Here is a 27,835-nt window from a genome sequence, read left to right on the forward strand (position 1 = left end):
CTTCTGAGTTATATAAACTGATCGCGTTGGGAACCTAATGGAGCTTTAGCATGTACTTAACCTTTTGCAGTTTGTAAGCTTTTGAGTAACACTTGGCCTTTTTTTAAAAAATTTTTTAAATGCAGGTCCTGGCTTATAGTACTCATACTCTGGTGAATTATGAATCCTATGTTTTAATATTTGATTGATTGAAGTTTTTGTTCTCCGGATGGATTTTCTCATAAAAACATGGAAACTGCATTGCAGAGCAGCAAGAGTGGACTTTTTGTTCTGTTTTGTCCTGTTTTGAAGAGATGGAGCAGCATCCTATTGTTGCTTTTAAAAGCTCAGCACACCCTCAGTTTAAACTGTTCTATTAAACATTTCTCTCTTTTGCGTTATATTAAAGAGGAACTGTTAGAGTTAGTGTTTGATTTCAAAGCATTAATAGTTTGAGGGACTGTATAAAACGGAACGGGCAGAAGGAATGCACAGGCCACAGGACAAAGCTGAGCAGCCACTTAAATAACAGAGACAGCTTGTACTGTGTCACAGCAGTACTTGTTGTGCTATCCCCAGGCAGAGGTACTAGAAAGGGGGGGATGCTTGTTTAGTTCAGAGAAGCCGAAACCACCCCCGATGAGAACTTTCTTTTGAAGAGAGTAAAATTCAGGAACTGAAATGCCAGCTGCAAATTTGGTAGGCTGAGGCAGAGAGAATGTTTTAGAAGAGGGCGTAGCTTGGGGCAGGACTTGCTGGCAGGAATTGGATAGGACTAAGGCTATGAGCAAGTGAGACCAAGAGAGGATGTATCATTTGGAAGAGTTCAGAATGGGAAGCTGACTGAGAGGATCTGGTGAAACATTTTGAAAGCTGAGAGCAAAGACTTGGGTTGTCTTTCAAAATAGAACGGGATAGGCTTCGTCTTGAGAAGGAGAAATGGTGACGCCAAGAAAACCCATTGGCAGCAGCATTAAGAACTCATCAGAGGAGAGTTAAAGTGCAAGGAGGAGAAATTAGATTGTCAGAGTTCAGGCAATCTACAAGCAGGGCTGGACTAAAGCTTCATCTTCAGGGAAGCGTCTACTGGGTTAAAATGTAGAATTTGCCAATTGTCTGATGCTGCATGAGGCAGAGCAACAAGCAGTGGGGCAAGAACTAGATATTTGTGGACTCAGACATGGGCGCCAGCAGTTACCAGCTAGACGACCTTGAGCAAGTGATCTAATCCCTGAACCTCAGTTTACTCATCTGAGTTAATACTACTCATTGTTATTAAAAGGATTATGTGAGACGGTGTACATATGCACCAGCACTTAGGCTTCATAGAGGTTAAATAATATTAGTGTCCTTCCCCCTGATGAAAATACGTTGTTCAGTAAAAATAAAACTGCCCAACTAGTTTGACCAGTTCCTTCCCACACCCCCAGTCTGATCTCAGTTTTCTTGGTCAGGTGCTTGTTAGAACTGACTGTGACTAGACCTGACAGATTTGGCAGACTTCACAAGGACCTCTTTATATAGGGAATGTGTGGTTACGTAAACAGAGCAGACTTTAAGCCCAAATGCCCCAGGTCACTGCCCTGGACTGCAGGACTTTACTAAAAACACAGGAAGTAGACTGCCAGTTTTCAACTCTGAGGTGGTTCTACCCATCAGACTTGTTTTCTTGTCCATTCTCACCTTCCCCCACCCCTGCCTGCCAAGCAACGAGCCCACCAAGAAACAGTCACTAGTGTAATAGAAAACACGAAACAGGCTTGAGCCAAAATGCTTGAGCCTCTCAGCTCTTTGTAGTAAATATAGTCAAAGAAATGTGTTTGGTTCTGAGACCAAGGGGAATGTTTAGGCATCCATGGACAGTACCTGCTGAGCCATCTCTACATCTTAATTAGGCTAAGTCCTTCCCTTGGAATGTCCTTCTCCAATTTTTCACCTAAGATCTGGCTCCTGTGCCACCACCGACAGAAAGTCTTCCCTGATTTCTCTATCCATGTCTTCTTCACGGAAAGATCTGTCTTCCTTCTATGAAATCCAACTTTTAAAAATACGTTTAGAAAATACTTCTAAGGCTCCTGAATGCCTTGTTCCTAAATTAGAGTTCTCTTTATACTTATTCTTCATGACCTTCATGTACTGGTTTATAAATTTCTTGAGAACAAGGACTTGCTCGTGTCAGAATTCCCCTGCATTGCCTAGGGTGCATAGTAAGTGTTCAGTCAGTCTTGGAGATCAGAGGTTCTCATCCAAGAGGAGAATGAATAAGGAATCCAGTTCAGAGACTTACTGTGTTCTCCAGGCAGCAGACAGGGGGTTGATGAGCTACTTCATCTCTTCCCGCCTGCTACCCCCAATCCTATACTCTGAACTAATGCACTCTACTCACTGTTTTCCAAATAAGCCGATCTTTGGCCCTTTGTGAAGCCTTGGCCTGTGCTCTTTCATGAACTTGGATTGCCCTTGCTTCCTAGAAAAGCAGTTATCCTCCAGCCCAGATGTGGCCTTTACTGTATGACTTTCCCTGATGTTTGGGCACCTCTGCTCCATTTGTCTCTCACCAGTGTTTTATAGGCTATAACCCCAACTAGCACTCTTCTTGTTGTTTCTTAGTCACTTATTTACAGGCTGAGTTTTTCCAGGGCAGGGTTCTTTCTTGACTTATTCATCTTTGTAGCTTCAGTGCCTAGTATCCTGCCTTGTACCTCCTAAACATTTTTGGTTCTATTGAATTGAATCCAAAGGTAAAGACTCCTGAGGCAAACCAGGTAAGTCCTCTGACCTGAAAGCCAAGGTCAGGGAGAATGTTTGGAACAGACTTCCTGTGCCAAAAATGTCTGAACTCATTCAGCTCTGGCTGGAGAGGTGCCCTTCAGGTCTCTCTAGGAAGGTCACAGGAAATCAGGGAGCCTGGATTCTGTGCAAGGAGCGATCTCTCTCTCTGTCCAGACCTTGGATCCTTCCTTCTGGGGCTGACCTCCTGTCATCAGAAACCAGCCCTCCCTTGTCAGTCACCATTTTATGAATGCAGCCATAGCTCAGGGCACAGCTCTACAAGTTGGAATTGTTTTTCCATTGTAGTTGCTACTTAAAACATATAAATCACTAAGAGCATTAGTTGATTTTAAGAACTATTAGGTCTTTCAGAAGACCACACAGCTCTTTCAAGAATGAGAGAGTGTATTACCCTCTTCTCCAGAGAGACCTGTGGTTTCGATTTTTTTCCACAAATTTTTATTTTGAAAAATTTCAAAATGTACAGTAAAGTTGTAAGAATAGTACAGTGAACGCCTATACTGCCTTCCTCTAGATTCACCAGTTGTTAGCATTTTGCCACATTTGCTTTCTGTTTTTTTTTGTCAGTATGTGTATATATACATAGATATTTTTTGATAAATCGTTTGAGAGCAAGTTGTAGACATTAAGACCCCTCACTCCTAAATGATTCACCATATGTTTTCTGAGAACAAGAAGTATCCAGGTTATTCTAGTAATGTCCTTTAGAGCTTTTTTTTTTTAAATCCAAGATCCAGTCAAAGTCTAGCCATACATTTAGTTGTCATGTCTCTTTAGTCTCCTTTACTTTAGATACTTTCCTAGGCTTTTTGTCTTTTGTATTATTTGAAGAGTTCCTGCCGGATGTTTTATAGACTGTCACTTAATTTGGAATGATAGGTTTGTTTCCTCATAATGAGATTCAGGGGAAACACTCTTAGCAGATGACGTGCTGCACCGGGAAGGACATAATATGAGAGGCACATGATGTCAGTTTGCCCTGTTGTTGGTGATGTTCGGTGCGATCATTTGGCTATGGTGCTGTCTGCCGGATTTCTCCACTGTGAAAGTACCTTTTTCTCCCTTTGCAAATACTTATTCATCTTCAAAGTGATACCTTAAGATAGCATGAGTATCTTGTATCCCCTCCCAGATTTACCCAATGGTTTTAGCAACCATTGAAGATTCTTGCTTAAGCTGATGATTACTGTGATGATGATGTTCATTTTATTAAAGTCTAATTTAGTGAGATCTGCTCTTTAACTCCCTCAAGAGCCTTCATTCTAAATATACAACTTAAAAATACATTGAAAACAATAAGCATCTTTACTAAATATGATAATTCGATTGTCCTAAATAAACTAAAACTAAACTTCTGATTATTTTGAAATTCATCATTTCAGCTCTTCTTAATATAGTTGTTTTTTTTTTTTGAGCTGAGATTATTTGGTTTTATAAGCTCTTCTTTTTTTTTTTTTTTTAAGAAGCTTATTTATTTATTTATTTATTTTTGGCTATGTTGGGTCTTTGTTTCTGTGCGAGGGCTTTCTCTAGTTGTGGCAAGCAGGGGCCACTCTTCATCGCGGTGCGCGGGCCTCTCACTATCGCGGCCTCTCTTGTTGCGGAGCACAGGCTCCAGACGCGCAGGCTCAGTAATTGTGGCTCACAGGCCTAGTTGCTCCGCGGCACGTGGGATCTTCCCAGACCAGGGCTCGAACCTGTGTCCCCTGCATTAGCAGGCAGATTCTCAACCACTGCGCCACCAGGGAAGCCCTATAAACTCTTCTTAATACAGTTTTTGTGGGCTTTAGAGCAAATATATCTGCGTAGACCTTAAATTGTAGGACTAAAGCACAGGTGACCACTTCATGCCACTAAACCACTGTCAAATGATCACTGTCACAAAAGTGACAATAAATAATAAATAGGCAAGTACTTATTTGCTAGTGATATTGAAAACTTTATCTCATCATTTTTAGGTGAGACAGTATAAGTTAGTGGATAAAAAATGCGGGCTCTGGAAGCTGACCTAAATTTCAATCCCAAATTTAATCTCTAGGTTTTAATCTGAGGTATCCCTTAACCTCTCAGAGCTTCAGTTTCCTCATCTGTAAAATGGTAATAATAACAACTGTATTTACCTCATAGAATTACTGTGAGGTAAAGTGTTTATTATTGGCAAAGTGTGTAGCACATTGTAAGCACTTAGTAACTGGTGTTTCTGGTGGTGAAGTTGGTGGTGACTGTTATTTGTACTAGGGATCAAGTATAAAAAAATTATAACATGAAAAATTTTGTATTTAAGAGCTCAGGAAGCTTTGTTTTTGAAAGGTAGCCAAGAACATTTTGGAGGTTGTTATACTCAATGTGTTTTGGGTATTAAGAGAAAAAAAAATCTTTAATTAAATTTATCCTTCAAAAACTTGGCCAAATAAAATGGAATTATCCCAATTAAGTCCCCTTTCTCACTCCATACCTCTTTACTCCAGAGAAGTACATTGGTCAGTTCAGGCTTGTCCAAAAATCCCTCACTGTTCTACCCTTCCTTCCCAACCTATTTGGCACCAGTGGGAAAGCAAGCAGCTTCCTGCCACCCATTCTGCCCATAACCTAGGGTGGTGATGGTGACCATGCCAAGAGTTCCTGCTGCTTCCCCAGAGCCCCTGTTTCCACCTACAGACTGGCTCTGAGTTGAGGGCCTCCCATAGCTCACCACACTTCTTAGGTACTTGGGTAAGAAGGTCATCATTTCTGAAACTTGAGTTTTAAAATCCGGTTATCTCTTGGCTGGCTCAGAGGGCAAGGGAAAACAGAGGGAGTTTATAATCTTGGGGCCAAGTTTTTTTTATACCTTTCAAACTAACAGAAGAACCCTGCCATCATAGTGACAGTTTGAGGAGCTTGATTTATAGGTATAATAGGCTTTTATTTAAAGAATGTATGAAAACCAGCAAATAGTACCACATCAGATAATTCTCTCTCCTAATAGAACTTGCTAATGATCTATGAAAGCAAATATTCAGTCACTTTATTGATTGTTTACAGTAGTACTTATTTAGCCTGTCATTCAAAAAACTGTTTACCTTTAGTATCTAGATTACTTCCCTTTATTCACCAAATGCTTGCAAATGCAAAGAAGAAAGTTTATCTCATTCACCTGAACTCTAATTTTTATAATGAGACCATATGCAAAACAATTTAATATTACATTATCACAAAAATAACTGAAAATGCAGTAAAAGAAAAATTGACACTTGCACGATATCCTAGTTTTCAAAGCACCTTACATATATCATCTCACAACCTTCATCTCTGTAAGATAATCTTCATTTTACAGATAAAAGAGCCAAGACTCAGAAACTTTTTTTAAAAAATTTTTTATTGGAGTAGAGTTGACTTACAATGTTGTGTTAGTTTCTGCTGTACAGAAAAGTGAATCAGTTATACATATACATATATCCACTCCTTTTTACATTCTTTTCCCATGTAGGCCATTAAGACTCAGAAACTTTAACATTCAAGTCCATGATTCCACCACTTACTGGGTGATAGAACAATCACCACCAAACAAGTCGCTTAATCACTCTTGAAGTTTCTTTAACTGTAAAACAGAATTTAAAATAGTGACTACCTCAGAGTGTGTGTGAAGATGAAACGAGTTAATACACATAAGGCACTTAGAAACAGTGCCTGGTGCATAGTAGATGCTCAATAAATGTTAGATATTAGCTGTTATTACTACACAGCCAATAAGTGTTAGGACTAGGACCCAAATCCAGGCATTTTGACTCCTAGTCCAGAACTCTTTCTGTAGTACCATGTGGAATTTGCCTTTTAGTAAATCATTGATTTAATGTCCATCTCACATTGACCTTGTTATTCTTGAAGGGATCTTTTTCTACTTTGACCTCGAATTTCTGAAAATCAAAAGGGAAATGTGTTTGAAGTTTTCTTCCTTCCTGATTTTTTTTTAATCCTCTGATTTCTGTTGTTGTCTGGGTTTGGTTGACCTTGAGATATCAGAAGGTGTTTTAGTAGGGGAACGTATCATGAAGTTGTTTTCATGGGTGTGTTGGGGTCTCTGGTGAATTTTGTTTTGGTTGAAAGGCCTGAGGTAGGAGGCAGGGTTGAAGGAAATGGTTGGACTTGAGTTACACCCCTTATCTGTGGTGCTAAGAGAATGTTGGTGTTACTGAGAGTAGCAGCTTGCTGATGAGGGAGGAGAGATGCTTTGTTGTAAAAGAGCCATTCTGAAGAAATTGGCCCATTCCCTGGGAAAGGAAAAGAAGTTGTAGATATTTTTCTTGGTAATAATATTTGTGTCAGGCTTTTACTTGTGACTCCCAGTTGTTTTTACCCTGTCTACTGCCAGTGTTGTCATTTATGGCTGTGAGACAGGCCTGAGTGAAAAATCTGTGTGATTTTGTGGTAGCTACTCAGCTGCTATGGGGAGATACCCTCCCTTTCCTCTGATGCCCACCTTGAACACAGTGTGGGATTTGATGTGGAAGATTGTAAGAGGTGGGCAGCAATGTGCAGGAAAGGTGCAGCCTTGCAGAGGCAAGGAGCTAGAGAGAACCCCAGCTCACTGAGCTGCCCCATCCCCAGGCCTTTTTGATGTGCCTGTGCGTACTGTACACAGACAGGGTCCTCTCCAAGAACAAGATATTCAGCGTGCCTCTGAGGACCTTTGTGGAAGATTTGCACCAAGATTTAACTTGCTGAGGCAGGAGGTCTGAGAGGACATGCTGAGACCTCCTCTTTGTGATCTTTGCATTTTTTAACCCACTGACCTCTAATACTCTCTTTGGCAAGTGTAATTAATGTTCTCACATTAAATGAAAACATTGAACTTTTAATAGATTCGCTGGGCCTTGGTAATCGTTTGATACTATTTCAAAAAGAGAGAGGGTATGAAGAAATGATGTATTATCCTTTCTAGTTTTGCGGTTGTTTTATTGTTCTTGCCTGGCCATCTGCTGCATCCTTTGACCCATCTAGCCTGGGAGCAAAGCCCAGAAAACAGCTCTGGGTCCTGCCATCTAGGCAGCCTCCGTCTTGTAGCTCCATACCCGTTCCTGTGGGCGTGGTGCTTTCCCCTGTGTATTGGCTTCTGCCTGTTGCATTGGCCACTCCTGGTGTGCTGCATCATGGTTGATCTTTTTCCTACTCTGTTTGCTTGGATGCTCTGTATAGTAGACGAGGAGTTGGGGAAAGACGATAAAGAGTACCCATTATTCACTGTCCACTGCCACTGTCATCACGTGCTGCCCAGGACTCCAGAGAGCTTTGCTTCTAGGCCAGTTGATGAGCATCTTTGTTTGATGTGTGAGAAGCTTCTGAACACGGGGGTTCTTATCCTTCTTCACCACTTACATCTTCCTGGCACACAGTGCGCCAGGGGAGAGCCTTATTGGTGATGGTTTCCTTTGAGGTCAGTAGCAGGACTGGGAGTGGAGGTGACAGCTGAGAGACTTAGCAGAGCTGAAGGGATTGTAGAGAGGTTGAACAGCTGAATACTCAGGTTTAGACTAGCTCATCCTGGGCCTTTGCTCAGCTGCCATTCATGAATGCCAGTGTGGCAGCAAGTGCCACAGTTGGCCCCTTGAACATCTATTGTCCTCTTTGACGTCTTTGCTGATTCTCTCAAGTCAGATTCCTTGCTTGTCTGGGCTCCCATAGTACTTTTCATTTCCGTTTATCTCCCTCAGCTTTGTAGCGAGAAGTTAATTGTCTAAAAGCCTGTTTCTTCTATCACATAAGTCTCTGGACAGCTGGAACCTAGTCTCGTTCATCTCAGTTTTCCTCATAATCCATAGATTGTGTCTCGTTTGTAACAGTTGCTCAGTAAATCTTACTGAATTGAACTGAACAAAGCTGGCTGTGTCCGTGGACATCCTGCAGCTCGTGTCCACGCTCACAGATCATGTATTCAGCCATGAGACAGGAGAATATCCTTGAAGAAACAGAGCATCACCATCAGATATAACATATAAAGACAAATCAGCCTATTGTTGAGCTTTTTTTTTTGGACAACTTTTGTTGAGATATAATTCACAGTTCACCCATTTAAAATGTACGGTTCAGTGGTTTCCAGTATGTTCACAGTTATGCAATCACCACCACAATCAATTTTAGAAGATTTTCATCATCCCCAAAAGAAACACTGTACCTATTCCCTCCACTCCCCCAGCCCTAGGCAACCACTAATCTTATTTTTTGTCTCTCTAGATTTGCCTATTCTGGACATTCCATATAATATGCGGTATTTTGTGCCTGGCTCCTTTCAGTTAGCATAATGTTTCAGGGTACATCCATGTTGCAGCATGTGTCAAGCCTAGAGCTTGGTGGAAGCTGGAGGGCAGGTGGTGCTTGTTTCCTGAGCCGTTGTGGCTCAGGCCATTGGTGAGTCTGCCTGCTCTCATTAAAGATGACCAAACCTACTTAATGGAAATTCCATAGATGTGTTCTGAACTTGCTCCCCTGAGTAATTATGGAAATTAATCAAAGTAAAGTCTATGAGTACCTAATACAGTGCCTGTAATACCCAATACAAGGTAAAGTCTATGAGTACCTAACACATGAGGGTCTCAATGACTCTTACTTCCCTGTGTCCCACTTCAAGTTCTTAGATTTTTAGTAAGAATTTGCCAAAGTGAAACAATAGGTAAATTTTTAATTGGTACTTTGAGTTTAATTTACTGATTCCTCCCCCCACCCTTTTGTTTTTGTTCTCCCCAAGGCTATGCCTTTCTGCTGTTCCAGGAGGAGAGCTCAGTACAAGCTTTGATAGATGCCTGCCTAGAAGAAGACGGGAAACTGTACCTGTGCGTGTCAAGCCCCACCATCAAGGATAAACCGGTGAGTAATATGCAGCCAGCTGTTGCTTTTCCAGAGCATGTATGCAATTGGAATAGCTGATCGCCTTCTCCTTGTCATGGGAATGCTGAAACTAGGATCCTCTTACCCGGGGTGACCTTGCTACGCACTAGGGCTGGACTGCTGTTGATGGGAAGCTAATAACAAATTACTCAGTATTTTGCTTTATACCTTTGGGACCACATGTAAACAAATGTGCCCTTGTCTTTCACTTTATGGCTCTTTTATGCTAATTCCTATTCAGAAACTCTGAATTGAAGTAAATAATGCTCTTAGTGGTTTTGGCAGCTGGTTTCTGTCATTATTTCAGATCATGGGCAGGAGTAATTTATTTATTTTTTTAAAAAAGATCATAATCGGGCTTCCCTGGTGGCGCAGTGGTTGGGGGTCCGCCTGCCAGTGCAGGGGACACGGGTTCGGGCCCTGGTCCAGGAAGATCCCACGTGCCGCGGAGCAGCTAAGCCCGTGCGCCACAACCGCTGAGCCTGTGCTCTGGAGCCCGCGAGCCACAACTACTGAGCCCGCATGTTCCAACTACTGAGGCCCGTGTGCCTAGAGCCCGTGCTCTGCAACGGGAGGAGCCACTGCAGTGAGAAGCCCACGCACCGCGGTGAGGAGTGGCCCCCGCTCGCCGCAACTAGAGCCTGCGTGCAGCAACGAAGACCCAACGCAGCCATAAATAAATAAAAAAAAAAAAAAAAAAAAACGATCATAATCATCAATGTTTATATGCCTTTGAATGCAAGGCATTGTGCTGGGTGGTACCCACAGCTGGCTAAATAGAGCCTTCTGGGCCAGGAGCTTATAATCTAAAATGGGATAGCTTCAAATAGGGCAGCGGAGGGGAAGGACAGAGAACATGGACCCAAAATCATAAATAATGTACACTTCTACAGAATTTATGGTTAAGTTTGTGGTTTCTGAGCCAAAGAGTGTAAGTCACTAGGTAACAGAGGAAGACCGCTTCCTTTCTCCTGGCAGAGGGGCTATCAGTGGAGAAGGGGCAAGAATGTTTAGCAGAAGAAAAAACTTGGTTAACATGGCAGAAGTAAAGATCCTTAGGAGGTTGGGAGGGGGGTGAGTTTGTGTGTCAAGACTTGATGCTAGGAGTGGGAAATAGAGTAAAAATTAGTGGTGTGGACTAAGGGACCAAGGCAGGTATCTGTCATGGGGCCTAAAGCATCCCCTTACACCAGAGGTGTTGGGCTTGGTTGACAGCCAGGTTTATTCTTAGAAATGTGTATGGGGAAAGAGTTGTGGTCAGATGTAAAGTTCCCAGTTTGAGTCTTGACTCTAGCATTTAAATATCTACTTGACTCTGAATAAGTCACATAATCCTTGCTGCAACTTGGCTTCCTCACCTATAAAATGAGAAGAATAATGTTTCCTCTCTGGGATGTTGAGAGGCTCAGATAAGAACAAAGTGAATGTGAAAGCATTTGGTGAGGTCGGGTACTTGCACAAATGGTGCTATTAGTTCTACATAGTGCTAGAGGATTCAGGAGAGCAGGGTTAGAGCTTATCTACCTAGTAACATCTTTTGAAAAGAATGGTGGCATCTAGAACAGGGTTTACAATTGGTTGCAAAAAAATGATGCTGGGACTTGGCCACCTATAAGTGGGAGATTACAGTATGTAAAGCAGAAGAGGGAGTTACTAAACAATGGGGATCCTGAGTCACGGTACAATAATTGATGCAGAGGAAGAGGCAAGGATTTTAGCAAGTTTGAAAGTATCACTATAATTTTTCAATATCTGGGGCTATTGCCCAATTTTTATAACAGCAGTTAACAGCATTGGATAGGGTAGCTATACAGGTAGCTGTATAGGAAAACAGTAGAAAATAGCAGGCTGGGAAAAAGAGTAGGGAGCCTTTGTTAACTTTCGTCTTAATTTAAACAGTGTAGAGAGGCTGTGTGTTAAGAGGGAGACATGGGGACTGACTAGAATGGGAGTGTGCAGTGTTTCCTCTGAAAAAATAATAAGAAAGCTGCAATAACTTCTACATCTCTTTGGAGTAATATGAAATTAGACAGACTGAGCCCAGTTTGGCAGGGTCAGATGTCAAAGGAAAATGGTCAGCCTCCAGAGAGTCTCTGCCACTGACACATCAGTGGGAGTGGGAGTGAGCTCAAAAGGGTTAAGGTGGGGCTGGTCATGCACTGTAGGAGAGGATTTGAAATATGTTCGTATCTGTAAAACGACAGAGGGGTAGAGGTACATACTGAGATAGTTACACCCAGAGTAGATTAAGAAGCTGTTGAATTGAGGGGAGGAGTCTGGAAGTGAGCAGATGGGGCTTGTGTACCTTGGAAGGGCCATGTCACTGGCTGTGTGGGAGGAGGTGGGTCATATGTTCTGTCAGGGCAAGCTCACACCAGGGCTGGACGTCTTGTGAGAGGGGATGAGCAGTGGTGGTTGCAGGCGGAGGTGGTATGGAGGCGACACCAGTACTGTTGAGTGTTTTCACTCCAAACGTGTATTACCCTTGGCTTGAAGGACTTTTGAAATTAATTAGTGTAATCATCTGTTTCGGAAATGTTTATAGGGGAAACTAACTTTCATTGTTTGTGTTTCTACAAATTTCTGCCTTATTGCAGTTCCCATTTTCTGAGCTCAAGTGAAGCAGTTTTATTGGAGCTTGGTGAATTCTGAATGGTGGCTGCTGATCACGTATTTCTTTGACCCAGGCATACTCAGAATTTCCAGCATAAACAATTTAAATAAAACTTAGGATGGGAAACATAGAAGTCCCCAAATACCTGTAATTCTAATGAACTGGATCCCATTTTGGGTTCTGGCTCTTTTTGGCTCTATTTTTGAAACCTTCTCTTTCTTGGCTTCAGCTCCACATCTTCCACTCCCGGGCTCATTTGGCCACACTTCCCTACCAGGTTTCGGTACATTCCACCTCATTTTGGATGCTCCCACAGACAGTGAGAGCTGGGTTGAACCTTTGGGAGTAAATAAGGACCTGGGCAATAGCTCAAGGTAAAGTCAGCCTCTAGAGCTCATTCACCAAACCTTCTGAGCTGTGGCTCTTTCTGGTTTTTTCTACTTCTTAGCTTGGCTACCTTTCAGGATCTTAGTGCCCTCATTCTGTTGTTTAGTTCTCTCCAATCCTCCCTGAATTTCTCCTTGGAAATATACACCATGTTCTAAAGTGACCTCACAGATTTTCTGTCCTTTGCCCTCTCCCTTTCCCCCAAATCAACCCCCCACTCCCTTTGTGTGGATTAGGTTAATCACATGGTTTTCCTAATACAGCGCCTGATAGAAAGGTTCCCTCTCACTTATCCTTTCTAAGATCATGTTTGTTTTTTAACTCAAATGAATCCATACTTAGTGGATTTCAGGTAGTTATATTTTTGGTCAGTGATTACCTTTCTTTAGATGACTCCACTCAGACTATTCTATATATAGGTCTGATCCTGAAAGATGGCAAAAGAAACTGTATTTATGGCCTGATTAATTGACCGCCCCCCAGTCTTTTTTTTTTTAATAATTTTTATTGGCATATAGTTGATTTACAATGTTGTGTTGGTTTCAGATGTACCACAAAGTGAATCAGTTATACATATACATATATCCACTCTTTTTTAGATTCTTTTCCCATATAAGCCATTACAGGGTGTTGAGTAGAGGACCCCTCAGTCTTAAAGAATGAAAGACACATTGGCAAGAGTAGGAGTAATTGCAAAGCCTCTAGATCTGTGATTTTTTTCCCCCCTCCTCCAACAAGAGGAGTTCCATAGCTCAGATGTCCCAGGCGTCCCAGAGGATAGCTATGTTCTTGTCCATGCTTCCAGTAAAGCAGGCAGCCATTGTGACAGTGGTCCCTCTTGTTAAGGGAACTCTACTTTTTGAATGTATAAATAGGCTGAACCTGAAGGTTCAAGACAGCGGACTGATAGATGAGGAAACCTAAGAGGGTCTAACAGATTGAGGGGCTGAAAAGAGTAACCTTGAAAAGGAGGTGAGGAAGGAGATGTTATGGTTCTTAACTTCTAGAACACTTTGGCCAGAGATGTGGGATAGCAAACACCTTGAAAGGAGTATCAGAAAAGTTTCCTAATTCCTCCCCCTTACAATTTATAGCACAATCACAATTTATAAATATTCTAACACATGACAGATTGACTTTGCTATATATTTTAAAACTGTCTTACCGAACTGAAGTGTCTTATGTAAGGTGAATTCTTAGGTTATTGCTCAGGTCATCCACTTAAAACTAGAAAGACAAAAATTAAAAAAAAAAAAAATTGTGGAAAAAAAAGGAAGCTGGAAATAGAGGCTGGTTTAATTCTTTAATTTTTAAATCTGTCTAATCTGTCTGTCATTCCAGTGTCTCCTACCCCCATTTATATATCAGAGGAATCTCTAGCATTTTTCATCACTTTTTTTAGTTACAAAAATAGGCTGGATCGTTTTGCCTAGGATTTAAGCTCTCTCCAGCCCACATACAGCTTTTAAAAATGCTGTGCCTTCCTTTCTTCCTTCAAACCACATTTGAGTGCCTACTATGTGCAAGGCTTTAGTATTGGTTACTATGAATCAGAACTTATTTTGAACCAGACATAAAATCCTGTGTTCAAAAACTTAATAATATAATGAATAGATAAAACAAGTGTATAAATAGACAAATCTGTAGAGCCTGGTGCATAAGAGGTTCTCAAATATTTGTGAAATTAAGAAAAATAACGAATACAACGAGGTAAGATGTAGATTAAGCACTTTGGACAGTTTATACATACCAGGAGTGATGAAAGAAAGCTTCTTGGATGAAGTGTCATTTAAACGAGGTCTTGAAGGATGAAGAGAATTTGGAGATTGGCCAGGAGAAGTATGGAGGTGTGGGGGAATAGACATTTTGGAAAAAGGCAACAGTGTGAACACAGAAATGAGAAATTGTGTGGTATGAATGCAGAACACTTAGGATGGAACACAAATATATGAAAGGGAGTAGAGGGAAATTAAATTGGGAAAAACAGGTAGGGGCTTGTAGGGCAGTCTTGATTGATGGCCTCAGTCCTTGGGTTTGTGGTATATTTACTCAAACTCTTTCATTGCCCACCTGCTACCCCCTAAGACAATAACTATAATTTTATCTTGGCTCAATCAAATCTGGTTTTGTGTCATATCCCACCTTGGAAATCTTTAGCACTTCTAATCTTCTTGATTTATTTATTTGTTCCTTGGTCTAAATTCATGCTTTGGGCACCTCCCATCTTAAGAACTTCTCCAAAGAAAGAATTCCTCCTTTAAAATGAGAGCAGTACCTCCTATTCATAATAAGTCTTATTTTTTTTTCTCCATGAATCTCTGATTTTGCAAATGGGTCCAGAGTTTCTTAGTGCTGAGTCTTTGGAAGCTGTTATTCCTTTCTAGGGAGGTCTAAAAGATGCTGCAGTTCCAGTGTACAAAATGGTAACCAGGGGACTAAATAGCCAATACCATCCCCTAAGGGATCGTAGTCAGTGTTTTCCAAAGTGTGTTCTGAAGAACGCTTGTCTCATCAAAACACTGGTCTCTTGAGAGGATCATTGACAGGTTTGCTCTTAATAATAATAGGTGTCCCTTATTGAGCACTTACTTTGTACATTTTATATCCATTTTCTCCTTTAATTAAAGATTCCATAGCCAAGAACATTTGGGAAACATTGATATATGAAAGTTCTGAGGAGTTTTGCAATAAATAAATGTGTGTAATATTGTTTAATCCAGCATATTATATACCTCTTTGGGGATTATACTTGTGAAGATTCTGGTGGAATTAGTATTTCATGAAGCTCACTCAAAGAATAGGCTTCTTCCCAGGAAAAACTTAGGTAACGTGAACTTTTATGTGTACATTCCTCTCAAGAGTTTGAGTGATCGGCATGCCAGTGACAACATCCTTGCCCTAGCGCCATGGAACTGAAAATACACATTTATGTAGACATTGGACAAAATTGTCTGGCTGCGGTGCAAGAGTGCCTGAGGCTATGAACCTAGAAGTTAAAATAGCCAGTTTCATTGCCAAATCATATTTGAGCTTTTCTAACTGCTAGTTTTGTTTAGTAACTTTAAGAAGAGTCTATGGGTCATTTCTTAATGCGTTGAAAATGGGCCAGATGAGATTGGAAAGAAGAGAGAGGTGAATCATTCACAAATAAAAATGCGTTTTGGCTTTTCCAGGAGACTCTTGGGAAGCAGAGCTGGTGGCCAGCAGCCTGGAGGACAGGGAGTCTTGCAGGCACACAGCATCGTTGCAGTGGAAAGAGTGTCTGTAGACTCGGGGTCAGATAAACTTGGGTTTCGGTCCTGAGTTGACGTCACACTTCTGAGCCTTAGTTTCCTTGTTTTTAAAGTAGAGATAATTTTTACAGCATAACAGTTACGGTGAGTTTAAATGTGACAGTGTATGTAAAATGCCTAGCACAGTGGTGCAGTGTAGGTGCCCAAAAGTGCTCGTTTCTTCTTTCTTTCAAAAGGGAATCATCTGTCACGCTTATACTTTCTAAGTGATGCGGGAATATCAGAAGTGACGATGAGCACTAGGTAATTCTGATCCCCGCGTGCGTCACCTAGTGGCATCAGAAATTTGCACTGATTAGGCCCAAGCCCTGGCCCCGTACCCACTGGTGACCAGACACAGTGTATTTCCATGCCTCTAGAAGGTAGCTTTCAGTGGAGTGAGGAGAGTGATTGGGGAGCTATAGAGGGGCAGCTGCTGGACAAGTTCTTACAGCACAACTGTCTGCCCCTCGGGAAAACCTTCGTTAATTCACCAGCACGCTGAGGAGCACAGAGCACTCACTAAGGGTTGGGTGCTGTGCTGGGCAGTTGGGACCCACACAGAGATATGGTCTCAGCCTTAGAGGCCCCCAGAGTCCAATGGAGGGAAATAGCCAAGTGAATAGTAAGTGGAGTAAGGAGTCACAGGTGCTATGATGGACGCATTATAGACGGTAGTTGAGGTGGGGTGGCTCAAAAGCAAAGTGGTCAGGTGTTCCTGAGGGAGTCTGGAAGGCCTTTAGAGGGAAGATGTTTCCTTGAATCTTACGGTTTTAAGTACGGGTATTAATCATAGCATCTAATTGATAGTGGCTTTATTATATCAAGCATAGAGCAAGGATGTACATCACCATCTTGGGGGCACAGTTTATGCACGCTCTGTTTTTGTACTGGGTGCCCTTATGCAACAGTATACAGAGTGTTATCTGAATTGTTCAACAGTAACTGAAGTTCCCTGTGGGGCTGTAAGCCTGTGGTTTCCGTGCATCAGGCTGTGTAGCCTGGTGTGGATGGCAGCAATTTCCTTTTTGTACCTGCAGTGTTTCTTGATGCTGGTGGTGGGTGTGGAGCATCCTGGGAGAGCGTAAGAGAATTTCCCAGGGTTACTTTCGGCTTCCTGTCTAAGAAGAATCCAGGCTATTTTGCTGAGGTTCTTTGGGGCCTGTGATCTACTGGTATCTGAGGAATAGTCTTAGTGTGAGAGTGAGAGCTTTTTGCTTTGAGTCCCAATGGAGTTCTGCCTGGAGGCCCCAGAGCTGCCCAGGATACAGAAGTCTTATCAAGGCCAATGACTCTGAGCAGATGTTAAGTTTCTTTCTGGCCACTTACCGCAGAAGATACAGGGAGGGCATCTTCTTTTCCTCTCTATTGGATGGAAGGCAGCATTTGAGAATCATAGGTAGCATCTCAACTCCACAAAGGTGGCTGAGCCGTTTGTTCGGGAGCTATGTGGTGAAAATTAGGTTGACATGAGATACCAAATGTGAATATACTTTGAAGAGTCCAAACCACAGTTATTGCTGTTATGGCTATTAGTTTTGGTGGTTATAATAATAAAACAACCCCTTACACATGGAAGAGATAAAGATGCCTCACAAACCACAGACTAGTTTATTTGTGATACTGTGGGGCACTCCAGTCATTCTGTGAGGTCTGGGATTCTTAAAATAGAATTGCTGACAGCTGGGGTGGGTGTGAGTTCATTGCCACTGCAGCCGCGCTGTTGCAGCTGTATCAGCGGCCCTCGGTTTAGCTGACTCATCCTGGTTGTCAGAAGAGCCGGGATGCTGCTGCTCACTGGGGAGAGCAGTCCTGATGGTTCTGCACTATTGTTTTTCTGATTCATGTACATTGAAAGGATTGTAGGATTAGGGAGAGAAAAATGGAGACCTTTTCCTGAAGAGCTTGAGTAGGAGTTTGAAGAGTGTTGAAAAGAGGAAAAAGGAAATGGAGTGGAGTTGGGGGGATGCTGAGCCATGAGCTTTATGGATAATTTGTGGGAAAGAGATCAAATGGCAGGGAAGGGGGATTTGGTCAGGTGATTTCCTGAACTAGCCACCGGATTGCACTGTTGACTCTGAACAGTTTGGTTGCTTTTTGGAGCTGCCTTGAGCCCAACAAATGAAAAGGAAGGCACTGTGCAGTAGACCCTTCCTGAGGTAGATGTTTGTAACCTAAGGAGAGCACCAGACCGCATATAGGGTGAGATGTTTAAAATGAGCTCAAGATAACATTATTGACTGGTAGTTTAGTGGTCTAAACTGAGAGAATTCTAGAGCTATAGGGAGATTTGGTCTTGTTCAGAAACTTGAAGTCCTAAGGCTTGTGTTTAAGACTGTTCTTACTAAAACTGTATGTTTTCTCTTATGCTGTTATTAAAGATACAATAAAAATGCATTTTATATTTAATTTTAACTTAGAGGCTTTTGCAAATTGTCAGTGAAATTATCTTTTTAGGAAATGATGTTATCTTGTAGCATCCTGTCAAAATAAGTGACCTCTATTGCATTTCTTAAATTTTTTTCCTAGAAATTAGCCTAATCCTATCCCTATTAATGACTTTCAGTTTTAACCAGGATGAAATTTTAGTTAACTCTTTGAGAGCAATAGCAGGAAATAAGTGAGGAAAAGGCTTTGATTGGAGTGAAGTTTCTATGATGTTTTGTTCAATTAGTTCAACCTTATTATGCCATATTTTGATACATACTAAAAGTAAGATATAATAGGGCAGTATTACCCAAAGTGTGGACATTAATAGGTGTTATGCAAAGAAAATAGGTTCCATGGAAGTAATTTTGGAAATGCTGGCTTAAACAACATTTGAATAGATTCATTTCCTGTAGAACTTCTTAGAGCCTTTAATTAATATACACCAGTGTGTGCTGTGAAGCTCCAAGAAGGAAGTTTGTAACTTTTTCCTAAACACTGCTTTTCTGACAGAAGAACCCTAGGGATCTGCACTTCACAGAACACACTTTGGGAAACCTTGAAAAGAAAAATTAGTGCTTTGAGTACTAACTGTTGCTATTACATATTAATGTTATGTTCTTTTAGATTTCTTGATGGCTGTTGAAGTCACTTGATGGTATAAATTGGTATATTTATACTACCAAGCTTTATGTTTGGTTTTTGCCTTTATCCTTAAAAAGATTTTGCCTTTGGAGATAAGCAGTTATACAAAGCCAATTATTAATTAAGGAGATAAAAATTTAGAAGACAAATAATTCAGCTAAAAGTAGGTTTATGGTCCTGACAAGAACTTCCACAGGAATACATGCTTAAAAAAGACACTAAAGAAAAACCATTTTTAAATTTTGTCTCATAATTGTTTATGCAATAAAACATTCCATTGTGAGGAGCTGTGTGGTAACTAAACCTTTCTAACCAGAGATCACAGACTGGGGCCCACAGGATAGATCTGGCCTGCAGGTAGTTTTGTCTAGCGTGTACAGGTGACTTTATACATTTGAATTAGTTCCCAACATTCAAAAATCTTGAAGTTTTATATAAAAATCTGAATTTCTAGCTACTTTTGAGAAATGGAAAAGTCTGACAACACATTCGCAAATGCTAACTACTAGCTGGAGCTGAGAGGTGTCTGCTTCCTTTAAAAAGAGTGGTTTAACACTGCTACATTTAAAATAGGTAACCAACAAGGACCTACTGTATAGCACAGGGAACTCTGCTCAGTATTCTGTAATAACCTAAATGGGAAAAGAATTTGAAAAAGAATAGATACATGTATATGTGTAACTAAATCACTTTGCTGTACACCTGAAACTAATACAACATTGTTAATCAACTATGCTCCAATAGAAAATAAAATTTTAAAAAATAAATAAAAGGAGTGGTTTACTCCATTGTGTCACTGCCTGCCTACTAACCGTTGTCCTGGTAGCTTGACATGTTTATGTTGCCTGTCTGGCTCTACAGACATTTGTTTTTGTGTAACCCTTGCTGTAAGGTCATGGCATGGCCAAAGGGCTAGTGGGTGCTCCCTCCCAGATAGCCTCTTTCTAGAGTCACCTTTGTAATCAAATGTGGTCAGGTTTCTTCAGGAGGTAGTGTTGAAACCATGTCAGGCTCATTTAAGGTAATCTTCACCATTCTTCACCTTATCCTCGTCCTTAGGATGTTGTGGCTTTTACTGCCCAGTATAGCCTATTTGACAACGTCCTGCAAGAGTTGTTATACACACACACACACACACACACACACACACACACACACACACACACACACACACACACACACACACACACACACAGTAATCCCTATGTATGTAAAAGCTGTCTTGCCAGGGAAAGTTTATGTTGAATTAGGACAGAGATCTAATTTCATCCTTTCTCAAAAATAATTATTAAAGAAATAAAGATAATAAAGAAACAGTTCTTTTACTTATATTCTACCCCTTCTACAAAATATCTGAGCCAGCTTATAAAGTATGGGATTAAAAGAGTAGAGAAACATGTATATATTTTTTTTTTCAAAGAGTAAGTCAGAAAGATAGAACATGGATATTAGACCCTGAGAATAAACCTTAGAAGATGGAGAACATGCCTGTGTGAGAATGGTCTTATATTTCAGAGAGAAACCCGAGTGTGAATGGAACTTCTCAGTGCAAACAGAACCACAGTATTACTCTTTGCTTAGCTCTTAGAGTGTACTGATGTTGGCCTGTGTTGACTTTTCTCTGAATCCGCAGTGGTGTGAGCTCTGAGGAGCTGTCCTGTGGTGGCAGCTGGGAAATGTGGGTTTTGTGAATAGGATTAACCATTACTGTCTCCCTAGTCCTCTTCCTGTATTTTTTACCAAGAATAGGGTAAGGGAATGGGTTGTGTGTGATGTAATGAAGGGGTGGGGAGGGTGTCAGAGGGAAGAAGAGGCAGCAATGAAGACTCTCAACAGGCAGGTTTGAGATCGTCTGCAGAGTTCTTTTGAGCAGCAGTAACCTCCAGCTATTGTACAAGGCTACATTTTCTGTACTTTTGATTAAATGAAACCAGAACACTATGGATACTACACAGGAATTGTTTTCATTTGTGAGCCATATGAGCAAACTCAGTTATCATAAAGTTAATGGAATTACCTGGTCCTGAAGCTGCCTTAACTACTTAATAAAGGATGAGACTAGAAGAAGAGAGGGCTCTGTGTAGAAAAAGATTTGCCCTACTTTTTTTTTTTTTTTTTTTTTTAGGTGACATTAGAGTCCTTTTTCTTAGAGTCAGGACATTGTGTTTTTAATTAAAAATTAATAATGGGCCCTCATGAAGGCATTTGAAAGTGGTGTTTTATGGTATTGGTGAATCTGCCTTTGTGGTAAATGTCAAGGGAACGATAATTTAGTCAAACAGACCAAATTTTACAAGGAAAGAACTGGATTTTTTTTTTTTTTAAGTGATAAAGGTAGAGCAGATGCCTGGGTGTTAACAGAATTACAAACAGGTCCAAGGTTTTAGGGTCTAGGGAAGAAGTGGAGATTTTATGGCTTCTGGCTAACTGGTGAAGGCAACTGTGTCATAAAAGCCCAAAAAGCTGCGGGACGGGGGGGTACATTTTGTAACAATCATAAGGAACGTGTAGCCTGCTTCTAACTGAGCGATGCCAGTGTTAGAGTTGACCCAAGATGTTTTGAAAGTGTAATTGGCAGATTTACTACCTTTCAAATAGGAGTACTCCTGGATATAGATAGCCAGGCCACATAAGAAATTATCATATGTGTTTCCTTGCATTGTGTTGTTGGTTGAGTAATGGGGCAAAAGAAGAATTTTGTTGATACTAAGAAAATGAAAATTCAGCTGTTTCGTTTCCTGTCCTAATCGATGAGGGGAAAGGAGAGGGGTGTTCCTTAAAGACCGACACTATTTTCTCTGCTTCTATACCTGGCCCACTTCCCAGCGCGTATGGCCAGCTGAGTGACTGGTTGGTTTTCAGGCAGTGCTGAAACTGGCCTTTCGGTATGAGAGGGTTTTTTGTGCTTTTTTTGTTTTGTTCGGTTATGGATTGAAAGGATTATGTTTTAAGGTTACGATTCTGATGGAATACCTTATTTTATATGATAATGGTAAAACAGTGTAAACTATGGGCAGGAAGTCAGAGTCCCAGTGAAGAGACATTACCAGTTAGAAATATGTCATAGAGATTTCTTTTTCTACTCTTTGAAAATTTGCTTCAATTTCTAGGCTTACCTTTATTTAACCAGACTTGTTTAGGAAAATCAGATCAACCAAAAGTCGATAAATCTGTGACCTTCAGTATTTGATATTGCTGGTAATTGTGTGCTAACTTGATAAGTGTTAAACTGTGTTAAATCATATTGCTGAAAGAGAAATGTTTTAATTTTAGGGGGTGATCATTTAAAAGCCAGACATATGGATAATTTTTAGAAAATATTCCCAATGTTCCTGTCCCTCTTTAGGTGAGCTCTTAAAAAACTAAGTGCTGTAATGTGACAGGTTATAAACAGTCTAACGTGTTAAAATTCAAAACCCAGACTCTATCTATAAAAGACTGCCCTTTTTTAAACCACAGGTGGTTTCTGAAGGTTTCATGGCATATGTCTAGAGTGTTGAGTCTAATACCTGTAAGTAGATTCCCCAAGAGTTCTATGGAAAGCCACTTAATGCAGATTACATTAACTAAAAACTGGATTTTGTTTGGGTTGTGTATGTTGTAAAATGCACAAATCAGTGGGTTTGTCTTTAGTCACCTTATTCTCATTTGGGGTTGATGGAAATGAAGTAAGGACCAAGTAAACAACTTTTTTTCAGGTGCAAATTCGACCATGGAACCTAAGTGACAGTGACTTTGTAATGGATGGTTCTCAGCCTTTGGACCCCAGAAAAACTATCTTTGTTGGGGGAGTTCCACGACCCCTTCGAGCTGGTGAGTGGAAATAGTAACACCACAACAACAAAAGCAACAACAAAATCCCCAATGTGTTTAGTCTTCAATATTTTCTAGGTTTCTGGTCAGCTATGCACAATCTCCAAAAAGAAGGCTGTCAGGTCAGTTTCACTGAGCTGACCCTTAAATGTTTTCTCCCAAGATGTTGTATTTTCTTATGGTACAAGAGTGAATTTCATTAAATTGTTATTTCAGAGGGATGAATTCTAATTAGTGCCTCCCTATTCAACCGATTATTTTTAAAATAATAACAATACATTTGGCAGTGTGCACTCTTATGCCAGTTAGCATTGTTATATATGACAGAAAAAGAAGTCACCCCATCAGAAATCTGTCCAGTGCAGCTGTGTGTCCACTTAGTCAGTGAGGAACCAAACAACTGCTAGAAATTGTGTCACTGGGAATCAAACTGAACTTTTCCCAAGTGAAACAGGTTCCTATTTTTTCTTACGTACTTTGAAAAGTGAGGTATGTATTTGAGCATCTTTATTTTGACTTCTTGAAAGCTCCCCTGTTTTTTGTTTTTTAAGTACCTTTCCAATGATGAAATAATTGTGCCTTCTGGGATTGGGCAGAATCATTATTGACTGGGGCATTTGAAGTGATGCTGTGCTGATGACTTCAATATTTAAATCCAAAGACAAATCTAACTGGTTGTGGATTAGTGTGATTGCCTGTGGAATATAATAAAATTATTTGTAAGAACAAAGTTTTCAAAGTGCTTAAAATAGTTGTTTATTTTTTTTTAAATAAGATGAAAAAATAAGGTAGCTGTTGCCACTGTAGTAGCAAAAAGGACAGTGTTATCTCTACTTCAGTGTAAGCAAGTAGACTTAGTTCTACTTAAAAAGTAAAAGAAAAAGCAGAGGTCATTAAAATCAAGTTGTGAAACAGAATTGTAAAATGTACCTACAGCTCTTTGGCTCTATGACTTTGGGGACTTCTTAATTCTGAATGTTCCTCAACATTTCTAACATATTTATTCAAATCTCAACTCCAATCTACTCCTAAAAGATAAGTTTTAGGTCTGTACAAAGATGTATTCGTAATTCCATTTTGAAGGACTTTAAAACATATTAATTATGACTGTGGAGTTTGTAATTTTATGGTACTTCAGAAAGTCAAGCATCACTGGGTCTTTTTCTCATTCTCATGGAAAACCTGCCCAGAGAAGGAAAGCAAAACAGCAGAGATGCTTCTCCCTTTATCTGCTGTCAGAAAATAAAGTCTAAGCAGGGCTAACTCGAACGTGAACAGCATTATGAGATGAGGGCCAATGCAGCCCTTTGTTTCTAAACAGCTTGTGCTTTAAAAAAAAAAATGTGGGTGGGGGCACTGTGTAATATTCCTGGCTTTTTCTAACTGGTGGTGTGTTTAGGAGTGGAGAGGGAGAAAAATCCCCTTTGATAGTGTTTTAACTGCAAATGGATTCTACAAAAATGGACATTCATTGCTAGTATTCTAGCTGTTCTTTTCTGCAACTAAATACAAGCACAAATTAGTTTTAATATCTCAGCCCCTCTCCTTTTTTCTTAGCTGGGAATCTGAAAAACAAATTTCTGAAAGAAAAGTTCCCACAGTTGTAAAAATAACAGAACTGGCTTTGACCTCTTATGTCTATTTTTAAGTCACAGACATAATAGTTTATAAACTAAATTCCCTTTTTTATTAGTCACTCTTTATTCTTTCTGTTTAAATGATTTGGAAGGATAGGTGTGGGCCTCTATATCCTTTTCTCTCTATAAATCTTGTGATGATCTATTTTTCACACTGTTCTTATGATCACACTGACACTGCAAGACAGGAAACCCAAGATGCTAAATTATATTCTTTCTTTAACATTCTGTGTCTATAATATGCTGCAAGTTCTAGGGTTAAACAAGAATTATGTTTAGTTATCTAGTCAGAAATGGGATTTTGTGTTCCCTGCCTAGATAGTACATATTTTGTAAATTTCAAAGTTCTTTTTTTTAACGTAAGCTAAATTTTTTTGTTTTAAAATTTTGTTTTTGCCATTATTGGCTAGTAATCTACAGTCACTTGGTCTAATGGCAATGTTCCCCCATGCAAGCACCTCCTATAAGTGTAGCTAGTTTCTAGAAGGCTAAACAATCTACATTAGCATCTTAGAATTTTACTCTGTCTATCCAGGACTTCCAGATTGGAGGCCATGTAATCTAGATGAAAAGAGTTAACATCTGCAGCTTTTATCCCTGTGCATAGAATTAGTTTTCTTTGGAACACACTGAGCTTTGTGGATTGGTGTGTGTCTTGGAATAGAAGACTGTTTTTAAAAGAATTCATTTTGACTTTGCTAGACAATCTTAAATTGAATACAGTGCAGTTCACTTGAATAATAAACACGTATTGAGCACGCACTGTGTTACTGGCACTGAGAAAATGCACATTATGCCACACTGAATGGACATCCCACTATGATGTTGAACAGGTCATCATCTACGGAATCAAAGATTTCAGAACAGAAGAAAATGAGAAATGTATGAATAAAATACTAACTCAGTTAATTGGATGCTAAATTATACTCCTTAACATAATGATTCTCAAATTTTGGTTTTTAAACACTTCAGGGCATTTTTTATTATTTCTGGGGGTATCGTGGTTATGAATTCTGAAAAGTCTTAAAACTATTTCAGGCACTATGTACAAGGTGATCCTAGACTAGATATCAGTGATGAGACTCAACAGGTGAGGTTTTATGTGTCCAGATTGATTTTCACCTTATCCTGGGCCAAAAATGGTCCTTCAGCACGTTACAGTGACTAAAATGTTATCACTCAAGAATTATTCCTTTGGATCTTGTGAGGCTTTTTATCTTTGATATTTTGCCATTGTAAGACAGGGACCATTATCACTAATAAATTATTCTAAATATAGTTATCCCACCAAATAGAAGTGCAGAAACACTTCTAAAGAAACAAGGCAACCTGTTTTAAGTGGTATTGTCTTGACTGAGGAGTTTAGGTTGCTCCTTCTGACCTTTTGACAAGCGTGACTTTTAAAAATTCAGGTTGGAAAAAATCAGGGGCCTAGAAAAATTAGCCTGAAAATGGGAAAATATCAGTGGAAAATCTAGATGAGTTTACCCAAAGTTGGACTGCCTGATTGTTGCCTTCTCTAAGTCAAATAATACACATTTCTACGTCTCTTGTCTCTCCCTTCCATCACTCCTGTCAGTGACAGTGGCAAGCCCGGGATGGTTTGCCTGAAGTCTCCTGGTGTTTCTCCATCTTGCTTTCCTTCCACTCCCCACTTCTCCCCACCCCGACTCTAGGAAAGGCCATGGGTAGACTCGCCATGCCACCGTGTGGCTAAAGTGTACATATTCTTCAGAGGAGTCAGTACAGGGAAAGGGGTGGTCTGTCTGTCTGGTCTGTCTCTCCTCCCGCTACTACCTGGACGTGCAACAGCATGTTGCCACTCTTCATTCAAGTGTTGTAAGCAGCATGTCTTCCTAAATCTCAGTATGGGAATATCCCTGTTGCGTATCCCTATGGCATTAGAACCTCTCCAGACCACATCTCTTTGCTCTGAGAGCAACTAAGTGCCGGGCTTGGGGGTTATGAGGAGACCACCAGGAAAAAGTGGGAAATGAAGGATCTGGTCCCTGTATTCTTCCCTGGTTTGTAAATGTGAGTATTCTCTGACTCTAGCTTCTTGGCTTAGACATCTCATTTGGGGGCTGCCTCAGTGATCAAGCTTTGGGACCCATCCACTTCCAATTTTGATCAGGCTTGAAAAACCCTCAGTCTTCCTCTCTAATTAGAGGCATCTGGGAGCTGTTCCTCCACTCTATGACTTCCTTCTGACAGTTTATCTGACCAGGTCCCGCAGGACAGATCAGTCTTGAGTTCTCGGAGCCTACCATCTGCCCATCATCTTTGAGTCTCCCATCTTCCAACTATTGCTCTGATGATTCTTTCCTGTCTTTTTCTCCCCTGCTAATATTCTGTGATGGATCCTGAAATTTCCTTCTCCACCTTCCCTCCTCCCAACTCCCCCCACCCCTGACCACTGTTGTGAGGATGGCATTCTATGGAAATTCTAGGGAAAAAAAAATTTTGAGGTAAATATTCAGTAAGGTATGACATACATCTAGAGAACATACATGATGAATTTTTCTAAGAGCATTTATTTCAGACATTCTGCAAACATTCTGGTAGTCCACATGTATTAGGAATCACATCCTGATTTATGATTAAGGAAATAGGAGTATTATAACCATAGCCTTTTTGTTCAGTGAAGGGGTAGCAGGCAGAAATCATCTTTATATCAAGTTTGTCAGCACTAGAAGCTTTTTCTTTTTGTTTTTCTTTCTCTCTTTTTCTTTTTGGCTGCACCGTGTGGCATGTGGGATCTTAGTTCCCAGACCAGGGATGGAACTCGCACCCCCTGCAGTGGAAGCACAGAGTCTTAACCGCTGGACCTCCAGGGAAGTCCCCCTGCCAACACCTTTTTTTTTTTTTTAACATTTTTATTGGAGTATAGTTGCTTTAGAATGTTGTGTTAGTTTCTGCTGTACAACAAAGTGAATCAGCTATATGTATACATCTATCCCCATATCCACTCCCTCTTGCGTCTTCCTCCCACCCTCCCTATCCCACCCCCTAGGTGGTCACAAAGCACCGAGCTGATCTCCCTGTGCTATGCAGCTGCTTCCCACTAGCTATCTATTTTACATTTGGTAGTGTATATATGTCCATGCCACTCTCTCACTTCATCCCAGCTTACCCTTCCCCCTCCCCTTGTCCTCAAGTCCATTCTCTACGTCTGCATCTTTATTCCTGTCCTGCCCCTAGGTTCATGAGAACCTTTTTTTTTTTTTTTAAGATTCCATATAGATATGTTAGCATACGGTATTTGTTTTTCTCTTTCTGACTTATTTCACTCTATATGACAGACTCTAGGTCCATCCACCTCACTGCAAATAACTCAATTTCGTTTCTTTTTATGGCTCAGTAATATTCCATTGTATATATGTACCACATCTTCTTTATCCATTCGT

The 27,835-nt window shown here is 40.5% G+C and overlaps 1 protein-coding gene across 5 annotated transcripts in view; it reads left to right on the forward strand.

Moving 5' to 3' along the window:
- CPEB3 (cytoplasmic polyadenylation element binding protein 3) overlaps positions 1–27,835 on the forward strand; it is a 184,615-nt gene that overhangs the window by 126,503 nt on the left and 30,277 nt on the right. For all 5 annotated transcript variants that reach the window (XM_057530627.1, XM_057530629.1, XM_057530630.1 and 2 more), the window contains 2 exons: positions 9,494–9,612; positions 22,677–22,791. In XM_057530627.1, the coding sequence (XP_057386610.1) occupies positions 9,494–9,612; positions 22,677–22,791 (234 nt within the window). The remainder of the gene's footprint in view (positions 1–9,493; positions 9,613–22,676; positions 22,792–27,835) is intronic.

The sequence above is a fragment of the Balaenoptera acutorostrata genome, chromosome 16 (assembly GCF_949987535.1).
Source record: "Balaenoptera acutorostrata chromosome 16, mBalAcu1.1, whole genome shotgun sequence".
Lineage (NCBI taxonomy): Eukaryota > Metazoa > Chordata > Mammalia > Artiodactyla > Balaenopteridae > Balaenoptera > Balaenoptera acutorostrata.